Source organism: Xiphophorus couchianus, chromosome 9 (assembly GCF_001444195.1).
Source record: "Xiphophorus couchianus chromosome 9, X_couchianus-1.0, whole genome shotgun sequence".
Taxonomy (NCBI): domain Eukaryota; kingdom Metazoa; phylum Chordata; class Actinopteri; order Cyprinodontiformes; family Poeciliidae; genus Xiphophorus; species Xiphophorus couchianus.
Genome location: NC_040236.1, coordinates 27,154,531 through 27,179,181, shown reverse-complemented (window position 1 = coordinate 27,179,181; position 24,651 = coordinate 27,154,531). Strand labels below are relative to the sequence as shown.

At 36.3% G+C, this 24,651-nt stretch overlaps 1 protein-coding gene across 1 annotated transcript in view; it reads left to right on the top strand.

The window, feature by feature from the left end:
- LOC114150702 (E3 ubiquitin-protein ligase rnf213-alpha-like) overlaps positions 1 to 24,651 on the top strand; it is a 59,461-nt gene that overhangs the window by 9,366 nt on the left and 25,444 nt on the right. Inside the window, 28 exon segments of the mRNA XM_028027307.1 lie at positions 373 to 638; positions 793 to 1,019; positions 3,183 to 3,383; positions 3,461 to 3,653; positions 3,816 to 3,829; positions 3,831 to 3,866; positions 4,029 to 4,188; positions 4,305 to 4,439; positions 6,010 to 6,108; positions 6,188 to 6,307; positions 7,237 to 7,426; positions 9,422 to 9,595; positions 10,447 to 10,599; positions 11,687 to 12,306; positions 12,962 to 13,121; positions 13,195 to 13,412; positions 14,103 to 14,240; positions 14,706 to 14,861; positions 14,997 to 16,233; positions 16,355 to 16,539; positions 17,691 to 17,846; positions 18,696 to 22,274; positions 23,010 to 23,140; positions 23,326 to 23,421; positions 23,501 to 23,622; positions 23,821 to 23,934; positions 24,019 to 24,068; positions 24,489 to 24,627. Coding sequence (XP_027883108.1) covers positions 373 to 638; positions 793 to 1,019; positions 3,183 to 3,383; positions 3,461 to 3,653; positions 3,816 to 3,829; positions 3,831 to 3,866; positions 4,029 to 4,188; positions 4,305 to 4,439; positions 6,010 to 6,108; positions 6,188 to 6,307; positions 7,237 to 7,426; positions 9,422 to 9,595; positions 10,447 to 10,599; positions 11,687 to 12,306; positions 12,962 to 13,121; positions 13,195 to 13,412; positions 14,103 to 14,240; positions 14,706 to 14,861; positions 14,997 to 16,233; positions 16,355 to 16,539; positions 17,691 to 17,846; positions 18,696 to 22,274; positions 23,010 to 23,140; positions 23,326 to 23,421; positions 23,501 to 23,622; positions 23,821 to 23,934; positions 24,019 to 24,068; positions 24,489 to 24,627 — 9,069 coding nt within the window.

The following is a 24,651-nucleotide window of genomic DNA, read 5'->3' as shown; positions in this document are numbered from 1 at the left end:
GCTCATTTTGATTTAATTTTTCTTTGTGTGCGGGTAGTCCAGTAAAATTTGTTTTAGTAAAAGGGGAAAGCGGGATACAAAACCTTTCTCAACTGGGTTTTTCACAGAATAATTTAGAAAGCAAAATGCTTCGATAGAATTAAAGTTATGCTTAAATTGTGTTGTCCTTTCTACATATCATCTGCGCTACACTGCATATATCGGTATACCAACTAGTAAATTACAGTGCATTTCACAAGTAAGAATTGTTGCAGATCATATTTTACTGAAAGACTAACAATTAAAATGTGTAATTAATATATTGAAAATTTACAAAATTTGATGTGTGTTGCATAAAAATATTCTCATCAACTTTATCTGTTGAATTTTAAGGGTCATGGCACCAGTATGATGATGTCATCTACCTGGAGCTTAAACGTTCCTGGTTTTGGGATACCTCAAAGAGCACTGTAGTTACAGGAAGAGATCAAGCTGGCAAGGAGATGCTAAAAATCATCTTTGATCTTCTAACAACATGGAATAAACAAAATGTGGAGAACTTCTTTATTCTTCTACGACAGTTTATATATGAATACAGCCATCCTTTACTTCATGATGGTAATAAGAGACCATGGGAGCTGTCATACGGTGCAGATCAGGTAAATATCAATGTAGCTTCCCCCAAATAATCCCTTTAATGTATGACATACTTAAAAAAAAACAGTTTCACCAAGAATTATTCTAGCAAATTGAGCAAACGTGATGTTTAATGATGTAGAATCATATTCGCTGATTGTGTAACTTATATTGCAGGTGAAAAAAATGCTGAAAGATTTTCTGAACAAACTGATCAAAGAGCCTCTCTTTCATCCGCTACATACCGGAGTCGTCGCCTTGCTTGTCAGCAACATGCATCTACAGGGGTTCATGGAAGATCAGTGTTCTACTTTGTGTGATCTCCTTTGCCTGCCCAATATGGCACCGCATGATTTCAAAAAGTTTTGGAAAGACTTTGGAGTTCCTTTGGCAAATAAAAACAGGTAACTGCTTGCATATAGTCACTAATGAAATGAACAAAAGAAAACCTATTAATTTTTTATGTTAATGGACTACATAGGAGATTGCAAGATTTAAACAGATATATAGGATACAGCCCACCATGATTACTTATACAATATGCGAATGCACATGACATCCCACAGAATATATGTCCATGCTGTCAGCAACATGCATCAAAATGTTTCAAAAAATGTAAATTACCAAGTCAAGAGAGAAGTAGTTAAATATGGACAATTTCTACCTTGGATGTTGAAGAAACACTGCTAAAGAAGTATTTTCAGTCTTTTATGAAATATACTTTACATACCAATGCACAATTACTGTTGTGATCTGTGTTTTTCAGTGTTTATTTCTGAGTTTTCGGTGTCCTTGAGTCTCTTCGTTGTCCTGTCTCCCCTCGATTACTCCCAGGTGTTTCTCATTCCCTGATTACCTCCTGTGTATTTAGTGTCACCTGTGTGTCTGTGTCTTTGTCGGGTCCTCGTCTCATTTGGCTTGTTTGTATGTGTCGTCTCCGTCAGCTGTCCATTCGTTTCCTCCAGTTGCTACCGGCGTTGAGCCCTGGATTCTGCTCAGCTGTGCTGCCTAGTTGTTGGACTATGGTTGTTTGTTTCTTCATTAAACCTTCATTTCTCATTTATGCCTGGGTCTACTGCGTCTGCCTCACCACCTACACTGCACCAATTCATGACAATTACACCCATAAGACCATATATATGTAAAACAAAGCTCCTCATCAAAGTGGCCCATTAAAGTATGAGAAATTGAGAAAATTTTACTAGTGTTTCATCTACCAATGATAAATAATCAATTTTGGCAAAGAGAAGTTTCCCTAATGTCACATAATAATAATAATTGTAAGCTGTTGCACCTGCAGTGAGTTTTTATGTTAATGAACTTCATAGGAGATTACAAGACTGAAACATACTCAGTATTGTATGTTTACCCACAAGACTGGGTAGACATGTATTCATTACCCACTTTTTGTGGGTAATGAATACCCACAAAAATTGGGTATTCATTAAGGGCATAGGGGCGCTGTTCTACAGAGGTTGCTAAAGCAATGGTTAAAAATGATCTCTTGTCATTTTTTTTATTTAACAGCTGTTTGTGTATGTATAAATTATATGATCAATATCGAAAGGACCGCACTGATTACACTAAAAGTGCTCCAGTGCGCGCCCTTCGTGAACACGCTAAAGCTCAATTACTACTTTTTATTTATTCCAATTGTGTTTTCTGATGACAGAGAGCTAAAAATTGAGAGATCCAAAAGAAAGTTCTCTGGAACACAAAACAGAATCGACAAGACAAGAAGAATAAAGAAACTTGTTTGTTTTTGTTGTTCAGACTATAATAATTTAACTAGATGGTAAATCATAAAACAAAGAAATTATAGAACTTGACAGTGATACCCTGGAGTTTAAATATGTATCTTGTTTAAAAACTTTCAAATAATGCTTGTTTGACCTTAGTGGAGAAGAACACAGACTTGACCAAGTTTTCAGTGATGTAACAAATCAGGAACTGATCTTTAAAAGTGTGTATAAAAACAGGTGCAAACTTGATAGCACCTTCAAATCTGATCTACAAGCAAGACACAAAAACAGGGTTGTGTCGGCAAAATGACCAGCGTAGCAGGCACAACCTGCTACCTAGAGGCAATCTGCCATGAGGTCTGCCATGCAATGAGGTCCAACAGAACCAAAACTGTGGTTCTTCCACAGTCTGTATTCATGTGAATGTCATTGAACACTTTGATGAGGGCAGTTTCAGTACTGTGGTGATCACAGAATCCAGACTGAAAAACGTTAAAGCAGTTGGTTATTGTTAGGAAGTTATTGAACTGTTGGTGGCTTATCTTTGTGGAGGCTTCAAATTTCTAGTTTTAAATTATTGTTCAGCTTATAATAGTTAATTTTATAAATATTTAAATTTTAATCAGTTGATGATGAAAAGTTTATTTTGAGTAATACTGAGAAGAGCCCACATACTGTCAGGGACAATTATACCACTGCCACTTGAGTACAAGCAGAACCTTGAATTTCTATTGTATTTTTTGCAAAATTTCCACATTGAAGTTCAACATTTTTGTTGAAAATTAAAATAGATAATATAACCAAACAATGACCCTCTCTTTACAGTATTGCAGATGTGGTTCAGCAGTTTTGCGACCAGGCAAGACAACAAACAGCAAAGTGGATCTTGATCATCCCCTTGATTCATCTGCTGAAAGGAGAAAGTGAACCGTTTCAGCCAGTTCCACCAGTTTTTGATCCACAATTTGATCCCTTGAGGGCTTTGAGACAAACCAGAGGATCTTCCACTTCTGACAGTGGTGCAAAGTATGACATTTTTATTGCATAATTTTGAAAGTGCTTTCTTGAAATTTCTTATCTTAACCTTCTGTGACTTTAAATAGGAGTCTGATCAAAATCATTAAAGAGCATGCATACCTTGCGGACATTGACCAACTTCTTGTGCGCTCTTGGATGTCTCTGCTGCATTTGGAAGATGTGATTAACTTTTTGACTAAAGTTCAAGTCGAGCTCCTTGACGTCCTTCGTTATATGCATTTCAGCATGAAATCTGTTCTAAATCATTCCAGCTACATGGTGTGTATACTTGAAAATCTTAACAATAAATATACATAAACAAATAAAAAGACATTATTGCAATGGGACAAAATGAAAGATGAGAAGTCTACAGAGATCTACGTACAACTTCATGTGATTTCATGAAAATTGAGTGTCAATTGCTGGTGTTTTTTTAAACAGGCATTAAAAGACTTGTCATCTCATCAGAAAGGAATCCAGTCATAAACTAAGGTAAGAATAGAACAAACCTATTCACTTGTCAAAACATAAAGCTGGAGCAAGTTTTATAAATTTTACCTATAACACTTTAACAACCTGTTAAAAAAGATTTTCTTCTGCAATTTTTGCAATATGACAAAACATGTTTTAGAAAATGTTTTCTTTTTTGCCTAGTTTTGATGACAAATATGGCGAGTGTTGTCTAAAAACCGCTGTGACACTACTTGGTTCTGTCTGCCGCAACATAAAAGAACCAGACCGCTGTGATGTTCCTCTTCAGTTCCTTGAGCTCGTCTGCTTGATCTCTAAGAGATATGGTCACACTGATTCTGAGGCAAGAATTGTCAGTTAATCTGTCACACTTTACTCACCTCTGTGTTTTAACATTTTGTCAAATTACCACTCTGGCAATGTTTAGCTCAACTAATAATATTCTACTAATGATCGCAGGTACAAAAGAGAACCCAGGAAGAATCATTCGGAGAGACATTACAAATTATAACTGAATGGCGAAGAAACACTTTTAACAGCAAACTGCTTAAACCATGGGGCTACTTGGAGCTTTCTTTTCCCAAAGAAATGAATGTAAGACTTACGGGCAGCAATATGATGCATTACTTTTTCTATCACAACTGACCCGCACCAATTAACTGGCCCACACTATTTTCCAGTTTTGGGGGGTTTTTTAGGTCTGACTTGAGGTCTGACCTCTCCTCTGATTTGTGGCTATTCTAATTTACTCTTATATCTAGAGCACATGAAAATTACATTTCTGTAAACCTGATTTTTACAGTGACTCTGAGGTGCAAACCACTACAACATTAACAAAAGCACTACAACATTAACGAAATGGAAAGGGTATGTCCCAGTGGGAGACCTAAGAAATCGCTGATTGGACAATGGACCTTACCAAGCTCTGCCCACAACCGACCCACGTGACCGCAAGTCTCACAAACGCGCGGCGAAGCTTTGTTTGTGAGACTTGCGGTCACGTGGGTCGGTTGTGGGCGGAGTAGGACTCAGCATATGTCACCGCCATCTTGAAAGTGGCAGTGGAGAAAACCTGCTGCGTGGATTAGTTTCAACGGTTTTACTGTACAAAGTGGACCCACTGCCTTTACGTTACGTTTTTTAATTCATATCTTGAAATAGCAAATGCACATTGAATTATGGAATTGTGTTAATATGTTCATGAATACATCACTGTAAGGGTATGTGTGTGTGTTCATCAATAAAAATGATTTATCAGAATCAGCTGTATCAAATGTAATTATTATGCCCCAAAACAATGAAATAATCACATCAAAAAGTTTGAAATGTTGTCCTTTGTTTTGTTTTTTTGTTTGTTTTTTCATCCCTATATGATAATGTGTGAGAGATTGTGTCAGTGGCATTCATTAACTTGAAATATTTGCAGAACGACACTTTACAAAGTTCGGTCCATTTACTTGTATTAGCTTGCTAGTAGATAAGCCAATTTCAATATGGCGGACTCTATAACGTATCGCAACAACAGTCCGACCCGCTCAAGCGATAACTTCCGGTTTAAAAGCATTGTCGTCCAATCAGCGATTTCTCAGGTCTCCAACTGGGACATACCCTTTACGTTTTGTTAATGTTGTAGTGGTTTCGTTAATGCTGTAGTGCTTTTATTAATGTTGTAGTGCTTTGGTTAATGCTGTAGTGGTTTGCACCTCAAGACCACCGTAGATTTTGACTCAATCTTAAGATGCAAAATGGACCATAAATAAAAAATAAAATGTGCCGCTGTCCAATTGATAGCGGCAGCAGTGATTATTCTCCTTGTGCTTTGCATAAAAGCAGATATTCCTAAAATTGATCTGATTTCACTTACCTTAAAAGAAAGCATTGTATATTGTATATTTACAAACTGGAAAAGTACGTTTTCATTTTTGTTGCACTTAAAGGGAAAATTTAAAATATTTATTGTATCTGATCAGAGCCGATCAAAATAAAATTGGCAGATTTTGGTCAACAGGTTATTGATTGGTGCATCTCTAATTGTTGTAGGATTTTATTTGTTGCTCTTTGGAAAATGAAAAAAAAGGTTCAACTTTGTATCAACTTTGTTTTTGACAATGTTTTAGTTTAGATGCTGCTTATCTGTTACTATAAAAAACATTCCCATTAATAGGTCTGGACAAAGCTACTTTCAGTGTCATTCAGTCATGAGGAACAAACTTCTTTCTGGAGAAACACATTCTTAAAAGACTTTGAAGGAAAGCTAAAAAAGGTAGGGATTCTTTATTGGTACTGTATATTTATGTTTTCAATGTATTTTCTTTACACTAAGATTTGTGTTTACCTACTAGGAGGAACATGTTAATCAAATTGGATTCTACTCTAAATTTGTAAAAGAACTGAGCGACACAAGTCCCCTGCTGTTAATTATTGAAAAATGTGCCTTGGAAGCTGTAGCACATATTTGCCAGGTAAGACATCACGCATGTAGTAAACATTTTCACAAGACACAATAAAACTCTTCTTTTTAGTTTCTGCATTTGGTGTGAACCTTTTTTACTGGTGATTCCAAACCTTACATGAGGATTGCAGAGGATGTACAGTACATAGACTGACTGTGACAAAATAGAGTTCTCAAAAGTATATTAGGCTATTTTTAAAAGAATTATATAACATTTATGCTTGGCAAATTGAAGTTGTAAAAACTAGTGGACCAGATTCATTTTTTAAAAAAAATTCTGTTATTTGATTATGTGCAGTTTGATGCCCACACCTGCGGTTTTTTGTCTGCTAGTTTGTGGTCTCAGGTTTTGAAAATGGGCAATTCTAAAATCGTGTAGTGTGAACTGGGCAATAAGGAAATGAAGAAGGGAAGGGTCAGTGGAGAGCACTGGAGTTGAACCTTTTTTCATCCAGTGTCATCAATAGAAAGAGAAGAAGGCCGTAAGAAACGATAAAGCCGATAAATTAAAATTAGGTCGATAACTTTCATTTATCGTGCGATTCATTGATTTATTGTTTATTGCGACAGGCCTATGTGTATCAGTTGTTATCCACCACATAAACTAAAACACTTAGTTACCACTACAAACGTATAAAAAAGGTAGTGGAAAATGATGAAAAAGTGAGTTGCAGGTTGTGGTAAGTGGGATAAATGGTGCCCCACACCATTTGAGCCCACAACTACCGCAGCATGTCTGTTGAAAAATAATCAAGCACTCATTGTGTGTTCTTGACATCTCTCCAGAATGGTTTCTTTATTCAGTGTTTTAAGAATACAATTGATTTACCCGTCATGGAAATCCTGTCGCTGGAAATTTTAGAGCTGTTTCTAAAATCATTGTGACCATATTGTCACACTTTATTCATGTCTTTTTTTTTCTTCTTTTTTTTTTTTCAGGATAAATCTAATGTATCTATGGATCAACTGTTGAAAACGCACAATATATCAAAGTTTGGAAAACTGATGTCCGTTGTGGTGCTCAAGTCATGGCCAGCAGATTCTAATGGAGATCATGCTGAAGATGAAGATGTGACAATCCAATACCTTTTGGACTGGCACATAGCAGAAACTGTCTTCCAAATGGCAGGTAATTGGAGCATATACAGTATATATATTATTGTTAGTGGTGTTCCAATTGATTAGCCACCTATCGCTAATCAATTGGAAAAAAGAAAGTATGTACCGTATTTTCCGCACTATAAGGCGCACCGCATTATAAGGCGCATAGAATAGACGCTACTGTAGAGGCTGGGGTTACGTTATGCATCCATTAGATGGAGCTGCGCTAAAGGGAATGTCAACAAAATAGTCAGATAGGTCAGTCAAACTTTATTAATAGATTACAAACCAGCATTCTGAAAACTCAGTTCATTCAAAAAATGAATAAACAGCTGTTTTATTATTTTCCTCGAGGTAAAGTCAGTGACGTGGTATTAGTTCGTGTGCGGATGGAGAGATTACGTCTTTTCATAAACCGAAAGCACCAAGAAGGACCACCTCTAAATTCATTGATAAGTTTGCTTGCTAGCGCTGTTGCCTTCATTTAAATAGTGATTGTACTGACACTTCTATTTGCTGCTCTCTGTTCAACAACCCACTGTTCGAGTTTGTCCTTCAACTGTAGCCATCTTGCTTTGTTCCCTCGGAAACTCTGTTTAGTCTTCTTTACTTGGCGCAGGTCATCTTATTGCTTCCTCCACTTCCGCACCATTGATTCGTTAATGTTAAATTCTCTCGCTGCTGCTCTATTCCCGTGTTCTACTGCGTGACTGATCACCTTGAGTTTAAACTGTGCATTGTAAGCGTGTCTCTTAATAGGAGCCATTTTGACTCTTTACACAAACACACAAATGGAAATGAAATGGCACGCTTCACGCAGACATATATCAGCGTGCACTGCGCGCTTCTTCTTCTATGGGGGAAAATGAAGTTGGTGGCTGCTTACCGTAGTTGCGAGACCTGTTGTGGCTCAATATTGGTCCATATATAAGGCGCACCGGATTATAAGGCGCACTGTCGGCTTTTGAGAAAATTGAAGCGTTTTAAGTGCGCCTTATAGTGCGGAAAATATGGTAATTGTGTTTGCTGATCTAAGTCTTTTGTTGCCAATCACAAAACCTGATCACTTGTAGTTCATATTTTGCAATCCACAGTGGAATCCTTCATATAATGCAAAGGCATAGCAATAAATAAGCAGTGTTATCTGGAACTTTTGCACTGTCTGTGAGTAATGTGAAGTTAGCGTCTGTTGACAGAAAAATTCCTTGGGGATGAAGCATGTAAAAGAGCATCAACGCAACAAATTTAATGACATTTAATAAACAAGCACTTGATGGAGTGTGTTGAGTTTTTGAGGCTCACCACACCACATATAATAAAAAAAGACACATGGAGCAGTTGCCCACAATTGCCAACACTTAGTTATATGAACATGGCAATCAGAGGGCTAAGAAAATAACCCCAAAAATACTTTAATTCCTCAGGCTACATGACTACCCTTTCTCAGTGGTGGTAGTCGGTTCTGCCGACTGCTCTTGCTGTTGGATTGCCGCTATGTGCTACGGAGATGTAATATTTCACAGACTTAGTGGTCTCCCATTGAATGTTTTCTTAATGCTGCAGTGTGGGGGTTTTTTTACATTATGTATTAGAACTTTCACTCTGTCCTACCCAGTGATGTCAGTAACGCGTTACTGACGTCGCACCACTTTTATCAGTAACGAGTTATCTAATGCGTTGCTATTTCAAATCCATACAAGTGAAAAATATGTCATAAAAATCCAATTTCAAAGAAATCAATGCATAAATAACTATTTCCAGTTCTGACATCAGCTTTTGCTGCTAATACTGGTTTCACAAGTAATTTATTTTCACATTTTATGGGGAAATTGGAAACTAAATGTAAAATATGAGGATAGATAGGTTTGGGTGATATTGCATTAATGTTAACTAAGGCAATAGAATCACAACTGTTCAGAAGAAATGAATCCTCTCCTTTTAAGAATAAACTGCTATACTTTTTTTTTGCTTCTCTTTACTTTTTGTTGAACCTTAACAGCAGTTGTTGTTTAATGTTTTTAAGGTGCTGGAGAAGGCCTGATTAACAAACTGTCAGAAGAGGCACAAATTAAGATGACTTTGGGAGCCTCTGTGTTTAAATCTGTCTCTGAAAAGTTCTTCAGTGGGCAGATCAAAATGAAAACATTGCACCAAATTCTCCAGAGAGAACAAAACTTTCTTGGTTTGCTGAAAATAGGTGAGTATGTTCTCTGTTTCTCTTCACTTTGTTCTTCCAACTATTCTATTGTCTTAAATAGTTTCTTTTCTGATACTCTAATACTCAAAAGTGTTCCCTTTGTGTTTAGTTACTGTATTTTTCAATGTACAATATTCACTCACACAATACCATGTGGGAGATAATTAGGCGGTCTACTGACAAATCTAAATAGGCTGATCTATTGCAAAGCAATGGACACCCTCAGGTTTTAATGGTAGATTTAGTACCATGAGAGAAAAATTCAGAAAAAATGCACTACATAAAAATGTTGCATTTATTTCCCCCAAAATATTTCTTTGTCATTAAATGCACCATTAAATGTCCCCCCACCCCTTTAAAACACTTAGGTGCCCGTGGGCTTGTCCACATTCATCTTCAGTATTCTATCAAAGTAAGACTACGTGACAAGAGTATTAGTTTCGATTGATCTATGTAAGGGGACTTGACAGCCATTCAGAGTGGCAGTACTTAAAAATTGACAATAAAAAGTCTTAAATTTTCTGCAATACAACATGAGAGTATTGAGATTTTTTTCTATTTGATCAGTTAATACAATTCTCAAAGTTTTTAAAGAAAAAGCAGATGTACAAATAAACCCACAGCAAAAATAAATTACAATGTCTTATTTAAGACATGTGTTCTTAAACGTTTTATGTATATAGACATGCCTTTAATAGCACAAATCAACATGCTGCATGTAGCCTTTAAAAAAATTCTTTGAGTGTTTAAATGTTTTGTTTATCTGTTACTGTTCAATATGATTCTACAAATGGGTGCTATTTTTCTTTTGTTGTTATTTCTTATTATTTGCATTTTATTTGTTTTTCTAGATTTCCTCTGTGATGACGGTCGATGTAAAGATGAAGCCAACATGAGAAGATTTTTGAGACTAAGGAAAGAGGAAGCAGATGCAGTATCCAGTGAAAAAGAGATGATCAGAGATCTCCTACAATTCTGTCAGGAGGCCTCTAACTATGTCAAAGGTGGGTAACATTCACAAAGGACCCTGCAGATAATTTGCATGATGTTTTTGTCCTGAGTAAGTGAAACTAAGTACAACACAAATTGCACCCATTCAACACCACCTAAAAATGTTAAAACATGCTTGTCAATGTCAATGTGATTTTGCAGTTTAAGCCCCCACTACCTTAGACATATACAACCAAATGCAGCCTTATTTCTTGATTTATTTTACACTTTGTCAAGCTCTAAATCATTTAGGGGCTATTGTACCTTTTATCCCCTCCCTAAAGTAATATTGATTATATGCATAAACTTGCTCTCTGTTGTTACATTTGGAACAACACATAAGTATTGGGACAACTTCTTGTTCTGAAGGTCTCCTAAATGGTCCTAACAAATCATCAAACTAGACAAACTCAACTCATTCTTTCATCTTAAGATCCCAGCCAGTAAGAAAAATTATTTTTATATGCTTTTCAGGCATGCTTTCTCATTCTCAATGCAGGCATCAACATTTTTACATTACTGCTGATGTGTGTAAAATCAGCAGTAATGCTGATTTTACACACATCAGCATTACTGCTGATGTAATGTAAACACATTTGACACATTTGATTCCCATGTGTCAAATTCCCAATTTGACACATGGGAATCAAATTGTGATTCCCATGTGTTGGGAATCACAATTTGAATCAATCTCTGATATGTGAATGTTTGTAAAAGGATTAAAAAAAACATGACTCTTCAGTAAGAGACTTTAAACAACTTGTAAAAGGAAAAAGACGACTAAATTGAGGTTCAGGGTTGATTCTAGTGAACATGATTCACTAGAACATGTTCACTAGAGAACATGATTCATGTTCTAGTGAACATGAATCATGTACTGCAAGGAAAAGAAAAAGCAGAATCATTCTTAGAGTAGTTGTGAAAGAAAAATTTGTTTTATTTTGAGATTTATTGAAATGTCAAAACTTGTCAAAGAATCCTTTCATAGCATATAACTAGTCATTTACATAAAAAGTATCCACCTAAACTAGCATTTGGAATCCTCATTTAACATGCATTTTACATTAATTGTAATCTATAAATTTCTCTTTTTAATTCCAGTTGACTTCCAGGGGCTGGACAAAAATCTTCAACAGAACTTTGAATCAAAGAATTTAAATGAATTCATGGCAGTTTGTTCACTTGATAACTTCAGCTCGCAGGCCACGAGGAAGGTCACTTACTTTAACCTCTCTGATACCGTCTATAAAATGGCTTCAGAACTACATGACATTAAAGACAGCTTGATCTTCAAAATATGCTGGACCAACCAAGTGAAAGAACTGTCAAGAGAGCACTCTGATGAAGATGACACTGAACACAGTGAAGAAGAGGAAACCGTCTATACTCTTGATCTTATTCACAGCAAAATTTTCCAGAGTTGCTACTGCGAGTATAAAAACCTTTATGACAACATCAAGAGCGGGGAACTGCTACTGGAAGAAGTTGACAACATCTTTGAGGACTACAAAGGAAAGTATGAAGACCTGCACAAAGATTTAGACATAATGTGCAAGATTGACCGAACTGATAACAGAAAATGGATCAAAAGAAGAGTTGCACAGATAAGGCAATACCATGAACACCATTTGGTAATGGACTCTACTGAAATAATCATGAACATCAAGAATGCATTATGTCCAGAAGGAGATTTCAACATCCTGGAGAAATTACTGCAAATGGTAGGTTTCTGCATGTCTGTCACTCGGGGAAGATTTGTTTATAAAAACTTTTTAACAAAATATCAGTCCCAAATAATTTTTTACTTGAACTCTGGAGTATATTTTAAAACTGTTAATCTCACACTTTTTATATACCGTGGAGAAAAAACTAAGTTCTTTACTTGAGATAAAAAATAAGAGGAAATAAAAAAATAGAATAAAAAGAAAATGCAATTATGTTAATAAATAAATAAATAAATAAAGAGTAGATATAAGCATGAAATGTACAGAGTTTTGGTTACCTCATTCTCACATTTAAAAATGTTGTATTTTGGGCAACAAGACTCAAAACTATGCAAAACTATCAATGTCCTAAACCAGAATAACTTTTCTTTTGTACCATGTTGGTGTGCTACATGACTAAAATTAAGACTTTCAATTAAGCAGGAGGTTAAAACAGATTTATGAATAGTTGTTGTTTCAGGCTTAAACAACAACAAACGACACAAATCTGCTTAAACTTTAAGCAGATTTGTGTCGCTCAAACAAGTACGGTTTTTCAAAAATATTTAGAAATTTTAAAATGTTCTAAAACTGTTCCCATTACTTTTCAAATCTTGTACTGTTCCCAATACATGACTTCACTTTGTGAATTTATATAATTTATGTTTTTCAGAATGACGACAACTCCAAGACAAAGAATTTGAACTACATTGATTCAAGCTTTGTCCGTGCAAAAGATGTTCTGAAAGACATAACAGATCAACGCAAGAAGTGTCTTCAAGTGCTCAGTCAAAGTGAAAATTTTATTAAGTGGGTCAAAAAGGAACTTGAAGGTACAGTAGATTTAAAATTTTGTTGCAAAAAATGTCACATTTCCTAGTTGCTAAAATAAACTTCTTTTTGCAGATATCAATGAGCTGAAAGTTTTTGTTGACCTGGCATCCATTTCTGCTGGAGAGAATGATCTAGATGTGGATCGAGTGGCCTGTTTTCATGATGCTGTTCTTGGTTATTCATCACTGCTGTATGGGTTGAAACAGGACTCCAGTTTTCAAAATCTCTTGGATTCTCTGCCAACCCTATGGAAAGCTCTTGAGAATGACAAAAACGTACCAAAAAAACTGGTAATCTTAGATATTTCTTATTTTTTGAAACTATTGTAACAGAACAGTTGTAAATTGTTAAATGATTGTGAATGGATTACATACAATATACAATTTCTTGACACATTCTTAATTAAATGTATAAACTGTGACTAAATGAGCCATAATTTCTTGGTTGGAATTAACCATGAGAAGAAAAACAGTTTTCAAAACAAACAATGGGTTGTAAAAAGTGGTTAGTGGCACTGATTTGGACAATATAAATAGACAGGGAACAGGATAGAATTCAAAATATTTTCACTCTTGTTTTCTTAATTAGTTAAAACATTCTAATGTATCCACATCAATTTGTAAAGATATTAGGAAAAAGTTTTGGAAGCCAGATCCAACTTTGATGATGTATTGAGAATTAACTGTCGTCAGACCGTGAGTGCATCCCAACAAGATATAAACAAAATAGTTTGAAAACATCTTCATTTAGAGGTTGTTCTTGCAGTAAAGTCCAAAATTATTTGGACCCCTGGTATATTTACATTTCAAGTTATTTTATTCTACCAATGAGTCATTTTCTGACTGGAAATGATTCAAAGAGATAATAAAAGAAGATGTAAGATGTTTTATTTATTTTAATATATTTGTCATTTAATACATATAAATATCTGTAAACGTCATGAGATTTGATTAACTCCCTGAATGGTTTTCTTGTTTCAGGCAGATACAGTTCGTCATCTGGATTGGTTGAAAACCGTCAGAGAAACACATGGATCTGTTGAATTTTCTTCTTTGTCCTTGGCTACATCCATTAATGAGAGAGGAATGTATACTATCAGGGCCCAAAATCAGAAACGGGTAAATCATTATCATTCTTTGCTGTTAGTGTTGTATGCAAATACATTCAAATAAGTGTATTTATAGGTGGTATGAAAATATCTAAGATTTTTTTAAATACTAAAGAAACTTCAGTACTTCAACCATAAGTAGTAACAGGTGATGTCATTTATAATTTTATATACGTATATTAAAAGATTATTGAAAAAGTATCTTAATTACTTGGGTTATATGTAGAGGATATTGATTAGATAATTTTCAGATGTATGATATCAGACAGCACTGTAGGGAGCAGCATCTGCTGCTTTCGGATATCAAGTAAGTAAGTTGATTAATTGTTTGCATCCCCAGTTGGTATATAATACAGTAGTCAATCTGAGGTGACAGCAATATCTTTTTAATCTACAAAAACGTTTCATCTTATCTGTGGCTTTGTAAAATAAACCAAATTTGCTTCATTTCATTATTAACATTTTTCTTCTACAGTTGAATTTGGAGTCTTCCCTGAAACTCCAGATTCTAGATGGACAAGGTCAAAGCTTGACACATACTTATGAGGATCTGAAAGAGCTACAAAACAAGCTCATGCTCATGTCAGGAAAAAAGCAACAAAATCAGACTGAAGTGGAGCGTTTCACTGAGGTGCATTCCATGAATTTCGTATTTTTATAATTTTGTGATCAGGAATTTTACTTTTTTTAAATAAAATTTATATACATTTTTCTATAATCTATGATTTTCAAATATGTTGTAATAACACATGTTCTTTATATTTAGGTGTTTGAAAATGTCCAGAGACTTGCCAAAGCATTTGTAGATCTTCATACAGCAGGGAATCCACTTTTCAAATGCTGGGAAGCAAAGATCTATTGCAAAGGTCAAAGTGATCAATGCATCATCATGGAAATCAACTTTTGCAAGACCATTACTATTAAAATAAATGGAAATCTGGTTGAACAACTCATAGAACTGTCCAGGAAGATGGAGTTGTTTATTGGTGACTGGCAAAAATTCATGGACAAAATCCGATCTGATCACTACTACTTAAATTTTTTCACAGCAGAACAAATATTCCATCTATGCAGTGTCCTGAGTCCTGCAAATGTAAATACAGAAATAGATGAGCAAGTACTGATGATGCTCTCTTTCATAAAACCTAACTGCTTAGCTTCAGATATTTGGGGACCATGGCAGATGCTCTCCAACCGATTTGAGCATGGTGAAATCCTTAACAAAAATGATGACACATTTTCAGTCTGCTTTAGCCATTTAACACATGAGGATGCAGTAGAAAATGGAGACCAGACTTTTGGTTTAAGAGAATTAGAAGACTTGTGGAAGGACTATACTGGGAATGACAGAATGTTTTTCCATGACATTTTGGACATACGGAGTTTGGGACATTTATTTAAAATGATGGCTGACCCAGAAAAGGATGAATCAGAAGAACCGGTACTCTGTGAAAATAAGGATTCTTCCCTAAGAAGGACTCTCCCAAAAGGTCTCATTGCAAAGCAACCAAATCTACTAATCTGTCCACATGACCAGGTTCTAACTTCAAGTATATGCTTGTACAGGAACAGTGAATATGAACCTCTACCAAGTTATGACGAGGTTCTCTTGTGTACCCCATCAACATCCTACGAGCAAGTAGAGTTATTCCTGAGGCGATGTCTCACGCCAGGGGATATTGGCCAGAAAGTTTACACAATGATTTGGGCAGATCAACTTGCATATGATGTCAGCTGTGCGATGGAGAAATGTTTTCAGGGACTGAGCACTCACTTTAAACACCATGATTACAGGCTTGTGATCTATTGTAGCTCTGAAAGGGAACACACTTATGTTCCAACTGCATTTAGTCAGTTCAAAAGAGACTTTGTTCCTCAAGAGCCATTGTGGAAGATCCAGCAATATTTGTCCAGGCATTTTTCTCCCTCCTCAGATCTGAAGGGTGCTATGTTTAAAGGGGGCCATACTGTTGGCATTGTCTCATCACACCGTGCTGGAGTTGGTAAGTTTTACATGTAAAATCGACCAATTCATAATTGTGGATAAGGTGATCTTTGTTCCCTGTTACTGTTGATGTCATGATTTGTCAGCCATATAATAAATAGTTTTTTTCCATTTTTTAGGGAAGTCTCTATATATCCAAAGGCTGTATGAAAAACTGGAAAGATATGTTGGAGAAGGTACTGCTTTTAAAAAGTGCATTCGCCTCACTGAACATACCATTGATGACCACCAAGTTCTCCAGTCTTTGTACGAAACTCCAGCACAAATGGATATTAAGGTTTTTCACCTTGATGTAACATCATCGGTAAGGAGCGTTATACATACGTGTACATCAGAAAAATTAGGAATGTTGTGAAAAATGGCACATTTTTAGTTACTTATTTTAGAAAGTGAAACTCAGATTCATTATACTTATGGTGAAATCTCTGAATCCTATTTTCTTTCGATTTGGTGTCTATGGCTTACTATGAATTGCTGAGTTTCCATTTCACTCGCCAATGTGGGTCAAATGCCTGCAAATCATCTGCATTGACTTGAAGGCACACGAGAGAACCTCATCATAACTTGGTAGAGGTTGGCAGATGTCAATGCAGATGACTTGAAGGCTGTCAACGAAGATGATGGCCATCAAGTTATCTGCGTTGTTGGGTCTGATGTCTCTTGGCATCTTCTTAACTATACCTCATAGATTTTCTATGGAGTTTGGGCCAAGCCAGTTTGTTAGCCAGTAAAGAACAGGAACACCATGGTTAGTGGACCAGCATTTGGCACCATTGGTAGAGTGAGCAGATGCCCAGTCCTACTGGGAAATAAAACCAGCATATCAATTAAGATATCCGAAGAAAAAAAGTGCTTCAAAAATCTTGGTAGAATACTGCATTGACTATGGACTTCAGAAAACCTTTTGGACCAGAAACAGCAGATGACATGACACCCCAAACCATCACTGTGTGTGGAAACGTCACACTGAACTTCAAGCAACATTGAGTGTTTGCCGATCCAGTCTTCCTCAACACTCTGGGACCTTGAATTCTAAATTATATGCAAACTTTACTTCTAAGGGTTTTGGACCACTGAGCAATGGTCCAGACTTGAACAAAGCAACAATTGTAGCCCATATGTAGGATTTGTCTGTGTGTAGTAAGTGCATATTTGTTAAGTGTTCTTTATGAATGTGCTTGGATACAAGACTCTGTGGACATATCAGCGACCGTCTTCTGGAGATTTGTCAAGTCAACAGTCTTGAAATATTTGAAATATATAGAATATATTATATAATGAATATGTGAGTTTCACTTTCTGAAATAAGTGACACAAATATTTAACTTTTTCATGACATAAATTTCTTTTTAGATGTACCTGTACTCGATGATCAGCATTAATCTGATTTCTTTTAATTTTGACTTGGTTTTTGACTCAAAAAGTGTTGCTTTCTTTACAAAATGTTAATCTCAGGTACAGAAAGGCCTGGATGAATTCCTTTTCAAGTTGTTCTTTTTACGATACTTGATGGATTCAGATGGGCAAATGTGGCACTGTACCCATAACCACCTCTATATCATGGAATTAACAGAAACCACAAATGATCAGGCCAGATGTGGCACAAGATTGGTAAGTTGTCTAGTATGTCTTAAAAACGTGATGATCATTAGGTTGGTTAATTTTCATGGTTATTTCTATTTTATCCAGCATCTTTCCAATTATTTTGGCCACAGGAAAATAATAATTAATACAGTTAAATCAGATATTTTCATTCACATTTTTCTGTTTAGGTCAGTTAGGATTGCTAAAGTATTGGATTATTGCCAGAAAAACAACCAGATTAAATTTTTTTTGGTGTACCTGTATGATTAGGATTATACGTTTTGGAATACTTTCTCAAGCGTTTTACAAGAGTTTGCTAGAATTTTGGCCCAATTACATCTTAAGACCCTGTGCAATTGAGTCGGGTTGTGGGTCACCTGGCATTCACACCTTTTTACCTCTGCTCACACAGATTTTCTTCATTGCCTTTGTTGCCCTTAAAGGCTTTGACATACTTCATCCGAAGTGCCATATCGACTCTCATTGCTGTAGATGTGCAATGAATTTTGTTCACTGAGAGCTATCCTCCTGCTGAACTCGACACCAGGCCCTGGTTGAACTATTTCGACATAGTTCTGTGCGAAGTGTTGTGTTAGATGTAATATGCTCAGACAGTTTAAAAAAAAGTATACATTCCTGTCTACTACATTTACCCAAAATAGAAAGTTTAATTTGCTTTCATGTCAAAAACTAAGTAAAAAAATATGTTTTTAAACAGTATATGATCATATTTGGTTTCAACTGTTTAGTAGCTGCTGTATTTGGAAGTGTTAGCTTTAAGAAGAGTGAAACATAGCTATTGTAACTTATGTAATTCACTGAATGAAAGTATTTGAATTGATGTTCACTTAAGTCCTTTTGTTTCTGTACCTTTAGGGACAAAAGGAAAACTTTGCAATCCCTGACGTTTTCCCAAAAGTGTTTTGTCAGCCTCCTAAAGAAGTCATGACATTGGAAAAGCAAAAGGAGGAAAATTTTTCCACTGACAACGATGACCCTCTTATGGATGATGAGTGTTTTGGGAGTGAAGCTTTTCAGAGACCATACCAATATCTCACACGTTTTCACAAAAGTGAGAATCTTGATAAGTTTACTTACAAGGGAATTGAAGGCTCTCATTCATGTTGTCTTCAGATATTCTTGTTCTACTGTGGTGTCCTGGATCCTTCATGGGCAGAACTTTGTCACTTTGTCTCGTTTCTTAATCTTCAGTTGCAAGCCTGTGAAAATTCAGTCTTCTGCAATGTTGAGTTCGTTGGAGACACTCTTCAAGGGTTCAAAAACTTTGTGGTTGAGTTTATGATCTTGATGTCCAAAGACTTTGCAACACCGTCATTATGTATCACTGATGAGAGCCTTGGAAAAAAACAAACTGACCTGACTGGAGTAAATGAAAAAGATTTGGCTCCATTCCTCATTCGAAAAAGGTGGGAAGCTGAACCTCATCCATACATATTTTTTAATGATGACCACACATCCATGACGTTCATTGGATTTCATCTGAGACTTAATGACCAGAGAGGAGTTGATGCTATAAATCCGTCAACAGGAAAAGTAATAAAGGAAAACATCATGACTCAAGAGCTGTACAGGGGGCTAATTCATCAAAGAGTCCCTTTTAATGTGGATTTTGATCAGCTGCCTAGAGCAGACAAGATTGAGCATCTGTGTAGTGTACTTGGGATCAAATGGCCAACTGATCCTGATGAAACTTACGAACTGACCACAGACAATATCCTCAAAATGATGGCAATACACATGCGATTTAGGTGTGGCATCCCAGTTATAATAATGGGTGAGACAGGATGTGGTAAGACAAGACTCATAAAGTTCATGTGTGAACTGCGAAGATGTGGAGCGGCAGCAGAGAACATGAAACTGGTCAAGGTTCATGGAGGGACAACGTCTAGAATAATTCATGATAAAGTGGTTGAAGCAGAAGCTCTTGCAAAAACCAACAAAGAGAATCATGAATTTGACTCAGTTCTTTTCTTTGATGAGGCAAACACCACAGAAGCCATAAGCAGCATCAAAGAAATCATTTGTGATCATTCAGTTCAGGGAAAAAGCCTTAGCACTCAGACAGGGCTACAGATTATTGCTGCATGCAACCCATACAGAAAACATACACCTGAAATGATTGAGAGGCTTGAGGCATCAGGATTGGGCTACAGAGTCCATGCTCAAGAAACACAAGAAAAGTTGGGCTCCATTCCTCTTCGCCAGCTTGTGTATCGTGTCCATGTGTTACCACCTAGCTTGATGCCTCTTGTGTGGGATTTTGGGCAACTCAGTGATTCAGCAGAACAAATGTATATCAAACAAATCGTGCAAAGGCAGGTAAAAGCCAATGAGATTGAGGAACGGCACATTCCAATGATATGTAACATGTTATCATCATCACAACAATTCATGAGGGAGAAGAAGGATGAATGTAGTTTTGTCAGTCTGAGAGATGTTGAACGTTGCATGCAGGTATTTGTGTGGTTCTACAAGAATCACTGCATGTTTGTCAAAAATCTCAAAGATTCAATGCCGCGACAAACTAAATGGAGAAACAAACCAAACTTTTCTCCTGCTAGTGACAGAGTGACCTGGTCACTCTTGATGGCAACCGGAGTTTGCTATCAGTCCTGCTTGGAGAGCAAAGACCAGTATCAGAAAATTATTGGTCAACTTCTTACACCTGAGTACAAACCACAGAGAATACAGCAGGAAATCCAACACATGCAGGAGCTTCTACTAAGTGGTGTACCCTTGGGAAAGACAATAGCCAGAAATGAAGCTTTGAAAGAGAACTTCTTTATGATGGTCCTTTGTGTTGAGCTAAGAATCCCCTTATTCATTGTTGGGAAACCAGGGAGCTCCAAATCACTATCTAAAACCCTGGTTGCAGATGCTATGCAAGGCCCCACATCACACTCAGACCTGTTTAAGAGACTTAAGCAGATACATCTGGTGTCTTTCCAGTGCAGTCCCCATTCAACCCCTGAAGGAATCATCCATACGTTTAAACAATGTGCCCGATTTCAAGAGAGCAAAAATCTGGATGAATACATCTCTGTGGTCGTTCTTGATGAAATAGGGTTAGCTGAGGATTCCCCGAAAATGCCATTGAAAACACTACACCCATTACTGGAAGAAGGATGTGTTGATGAAAAGCCACAGCCTCATCAGAGGGTTGGTTTTATTGGGATTTCCAACTGGGCATTGGACCCTGCCAAAATGAATCGTGGGATTTTTGTGTCCCGTGGAGATTTAAGCGAGACAGAACTCATCAAAAGTGCTGAAGGAATTTGTGCATCTGAAAGAAACATCCTTGAGAAGATAAAGCATCTCTTTCAGCCCTTTGCAAAAGCATATATAACAGTATGCAAAGAGGGCAAAGGCTTTTTTGGTCTACGGGATTTTTATAGTCTTATAAAGACGGTATTTTCCATCACAAAGATCTCAAATGAGTGTCCCACTGTCGATCAAATCGCTGGAGCAGTTCTGAGAAACTTCAGTGGAAAAGATGATGTTAAGGTGATTGACATTTTCTCCGGAGAACTCCAGGCTGACTTTTCCAGTACAAACACCAGTACCATTAACATGATCGAAGAAAGTATTTTCCCAGCTTGCCAAATGGAGGAAAATCGGTATCTTTTAATCCTTACTAAAAACTATGCAGCACTCCAGATACTTCAACAGATATTTTTGTCTCGTCAAGTCCATCCAGAGATCATCTTTGGGTCCAGCTTCCCAAAGGACCAGGAGTACATGCAGATTTGTAGAAACATCAATCGTGTAAAAGTTTGCATGGAGACCGGACAGACAGTTGTTCTTCTGAACCTACAGAATCTGTATGAAAGTCTGTATGATGCACTCAACCAGTACTATGTGACCCTAGGGGGTCAGAAGTACGTTGACCTTGGATTAGGGACGCATCGTGTGAAATGCAGAGTTCATCCAAAGTTCAGGCTCATTGTCATTGAAGAAAAGGAAGTTGTTTATGAGCAGTTTCCAATTCCACTCATTAACCGACTGGAGAAACACTGCCTGGACATCAACACTGTCCTCAAAATGGAACAGCGGGACATTGCAGAACAAATACAGACCTGGGTTAGCAAATTTGTCTCAATAGAACTTGACTTCTCCACAACCAAGACATACATTCCAGGAGATGTTTTCATTGGCTACCATTCAGACACATGCTCCTCTGTTGTCCTTCAAGTAACCAAGAATAAAGACATTGAACCAGATGATCAAGTCACTCTGAATAAAGTCAAAACTGTTATGCTCAACTGCGCAACCCCAGACTCAGTTGTTCGTTTGGACAAATCTAAACTCCCTGATGATGAAAGAGACCATTGGATGAAGGAATATGTCAAAGAGGACAAGCACAGGTCTCTGGGAGACTACATTGCATATCACATAAAACAGAGGTCTGAACATTCACAAGTGTCATTCACTGAGGTAAGGTTTTTCTTCAATTTCATAAAATTTTATTTGTGTCGTAGTTCATTCTAACTTTGAATCAAAATTTGCATTTCTTTGTGTATCTACATTATCCTCAACCTTACTTCAGCCTTTTGAGACCTTACGGGCTTTTTGCTATAAGGCTTTCAAAAGTGTAGAGCCATGAGTTTTTTTATTGACATTAGATCAGTGGTGTCCAAAGTTGGTTCTCGAGGACCGGCATCCTGCATGTTTCTCTCCTGGGTTTAACGCACCTGGATCAAATGATGGCTCATTAGAAGATCTAAGAAGAACATTGACATGATGAAAAGGTTGTTACTACCACCAGGGAAAGAACTAAAACATGCAAGATGCCGGCCCTCGAGGACCGCCTTGGGCACCTCTTCCCAAAGTCATTAGAGGCACATCTAGCTTGTTGAATAATGGAGAAGATGTATCATGCCTTGTGTGCACTTGTAGTTTTGGTCAATTAGTTCAACTTGTTTATTTTCCAGATATTTACATCAAGTAAATAATTTTATTGTCAATGATAAATTGTTTTATTGAGGGTAATCTGGGGTGTAGCAAAAAATTTGAAATCTCCTCTTACAAAATGGTACTAATATGAAGTTTTAATTCAATATCTATAATGTTGTAACATTTGAAATTATTCTTTTTACATTTCACATATTTTTCACAGCCAATAAAGTTAATTACATAATTGCTATTGCTTTCATTTTCTATTTATTTTAGGTGACAACATTTTCCAGGCTGCTAACTGCAGCAGATGCTGAACAACTCCAAAATGAGATAAAATGTGATGCTGTCAAGCTGCTATTTCTGCTGCAATTTGAAACAGAATACTCTTTCCTCAAAACAATCAGGTGTGTATCTTTTAATCATCTTAGATGCAAACTTTTATTCAACAAAACAAGTAGATCCATTGAGTAGAAAGTATAATAAGAGTAAAAAAAGTTTTTTTTAAAACTTTTATGGAAAAATTGTCAAGTGATCTTTATAAATTGTACTATATGCTATAACATCCATTATAAAAATATCTTGGCATTAGGGAATTTCTTTGCTCAGCACAAAAGAACAATGTGCTCATTGTCCAAACTGAGTTTGATGATGACTTTCAAAAACGAAATATTCTCTCCTCAGCCAAGTAAGTGAAGACATCCCACAATCACATCATATTTTTTTGCTTTTTTGTTACACTTGTAAATAATCTTTGCACTTCTCAGGTACTCCTGCATCAATGAAATAAAAAAGGGCCTCAGGACTGATGACACAAACACATTTGTGTACTTTGTCACAAAACTTTCTCGAATGGAAGGGGGGACCTCCTATATTGGATTTCAAGGCAGTTAGTCGTGGTCTCATACACAATTATGAACTATTTCATGTCATCAACAATTTTATAAGCTGCCTCCCCCAAAACACACTAAAACACTGTTACAAAATTTTTCAAAGCACATTTTGTACAATAAATTTGCATGTAATACTATTCAAAAAGAAATGAAAAAATACTGTAAATATACTAATTGGAAGACGTTATTTTTAGGTCCTTGGAAATCCGTTCACATTGATGATCTCAGAAGATCAAGCGAGTTTGTTTCTGATGTTCATTCCTTGAAAAATCTGCGCATTAGTGATCTCTTTGAAGACCCACCTGAGGGTAAGTTATATTACTATTACTTAGCTAAGTATTATACAGTTTATTTTAGCCTAATAAATACACCTCTTATTTTCTTTCATCCAGCCATGAAGACTGAAGATCAGTTTGGACAACCCCAAAATGACAACAATGCGGTAAGTGAAATTCTCCAGTCTTGCACAAATTTGGAAGAATGGTCAAGATGAAAGTCAGTTTACATAGCAAATAAACACTGTACTAATCTGAGAGAGGTTGAAGTTGTATAACAGGAGGATGAGACAAACAAAAAAAAAAAAAAATAGCAACTCACAAAGACTTAAATTATTTGAACTCTGAATAGTAAATTTAAGGTAAGTTATAAGTAAATAATTTAACCTGCCTGACATTTCTTCATTCACTTCATTCATACATTTATACTTCTACTCGTTATACTATTATTACTGTAGCCCTTCAGAATATGAAAAGAGCACTACAAATAAAAAAAAAAATTCTCATTGTTACTTAATTCTGTACTTTTAGTATTTAAAAACTATCCAATAAAAATAGTTTACTGGTTTTAAACTTTTTTTGTTCAGGCAATGGGAGATGTTTTTGATACAACGGATCTAGTGAAGACCTGTGTTCAGACTGCCGTGGGGATGCTTCGAGATGTTGTTGACAGTGGGGAGCTGAGCACAAAGAGAGTTGAGAACTTGCTAACACTTCTGGAGGAAAGTAAGAAACTCTTTTGGAAATAGT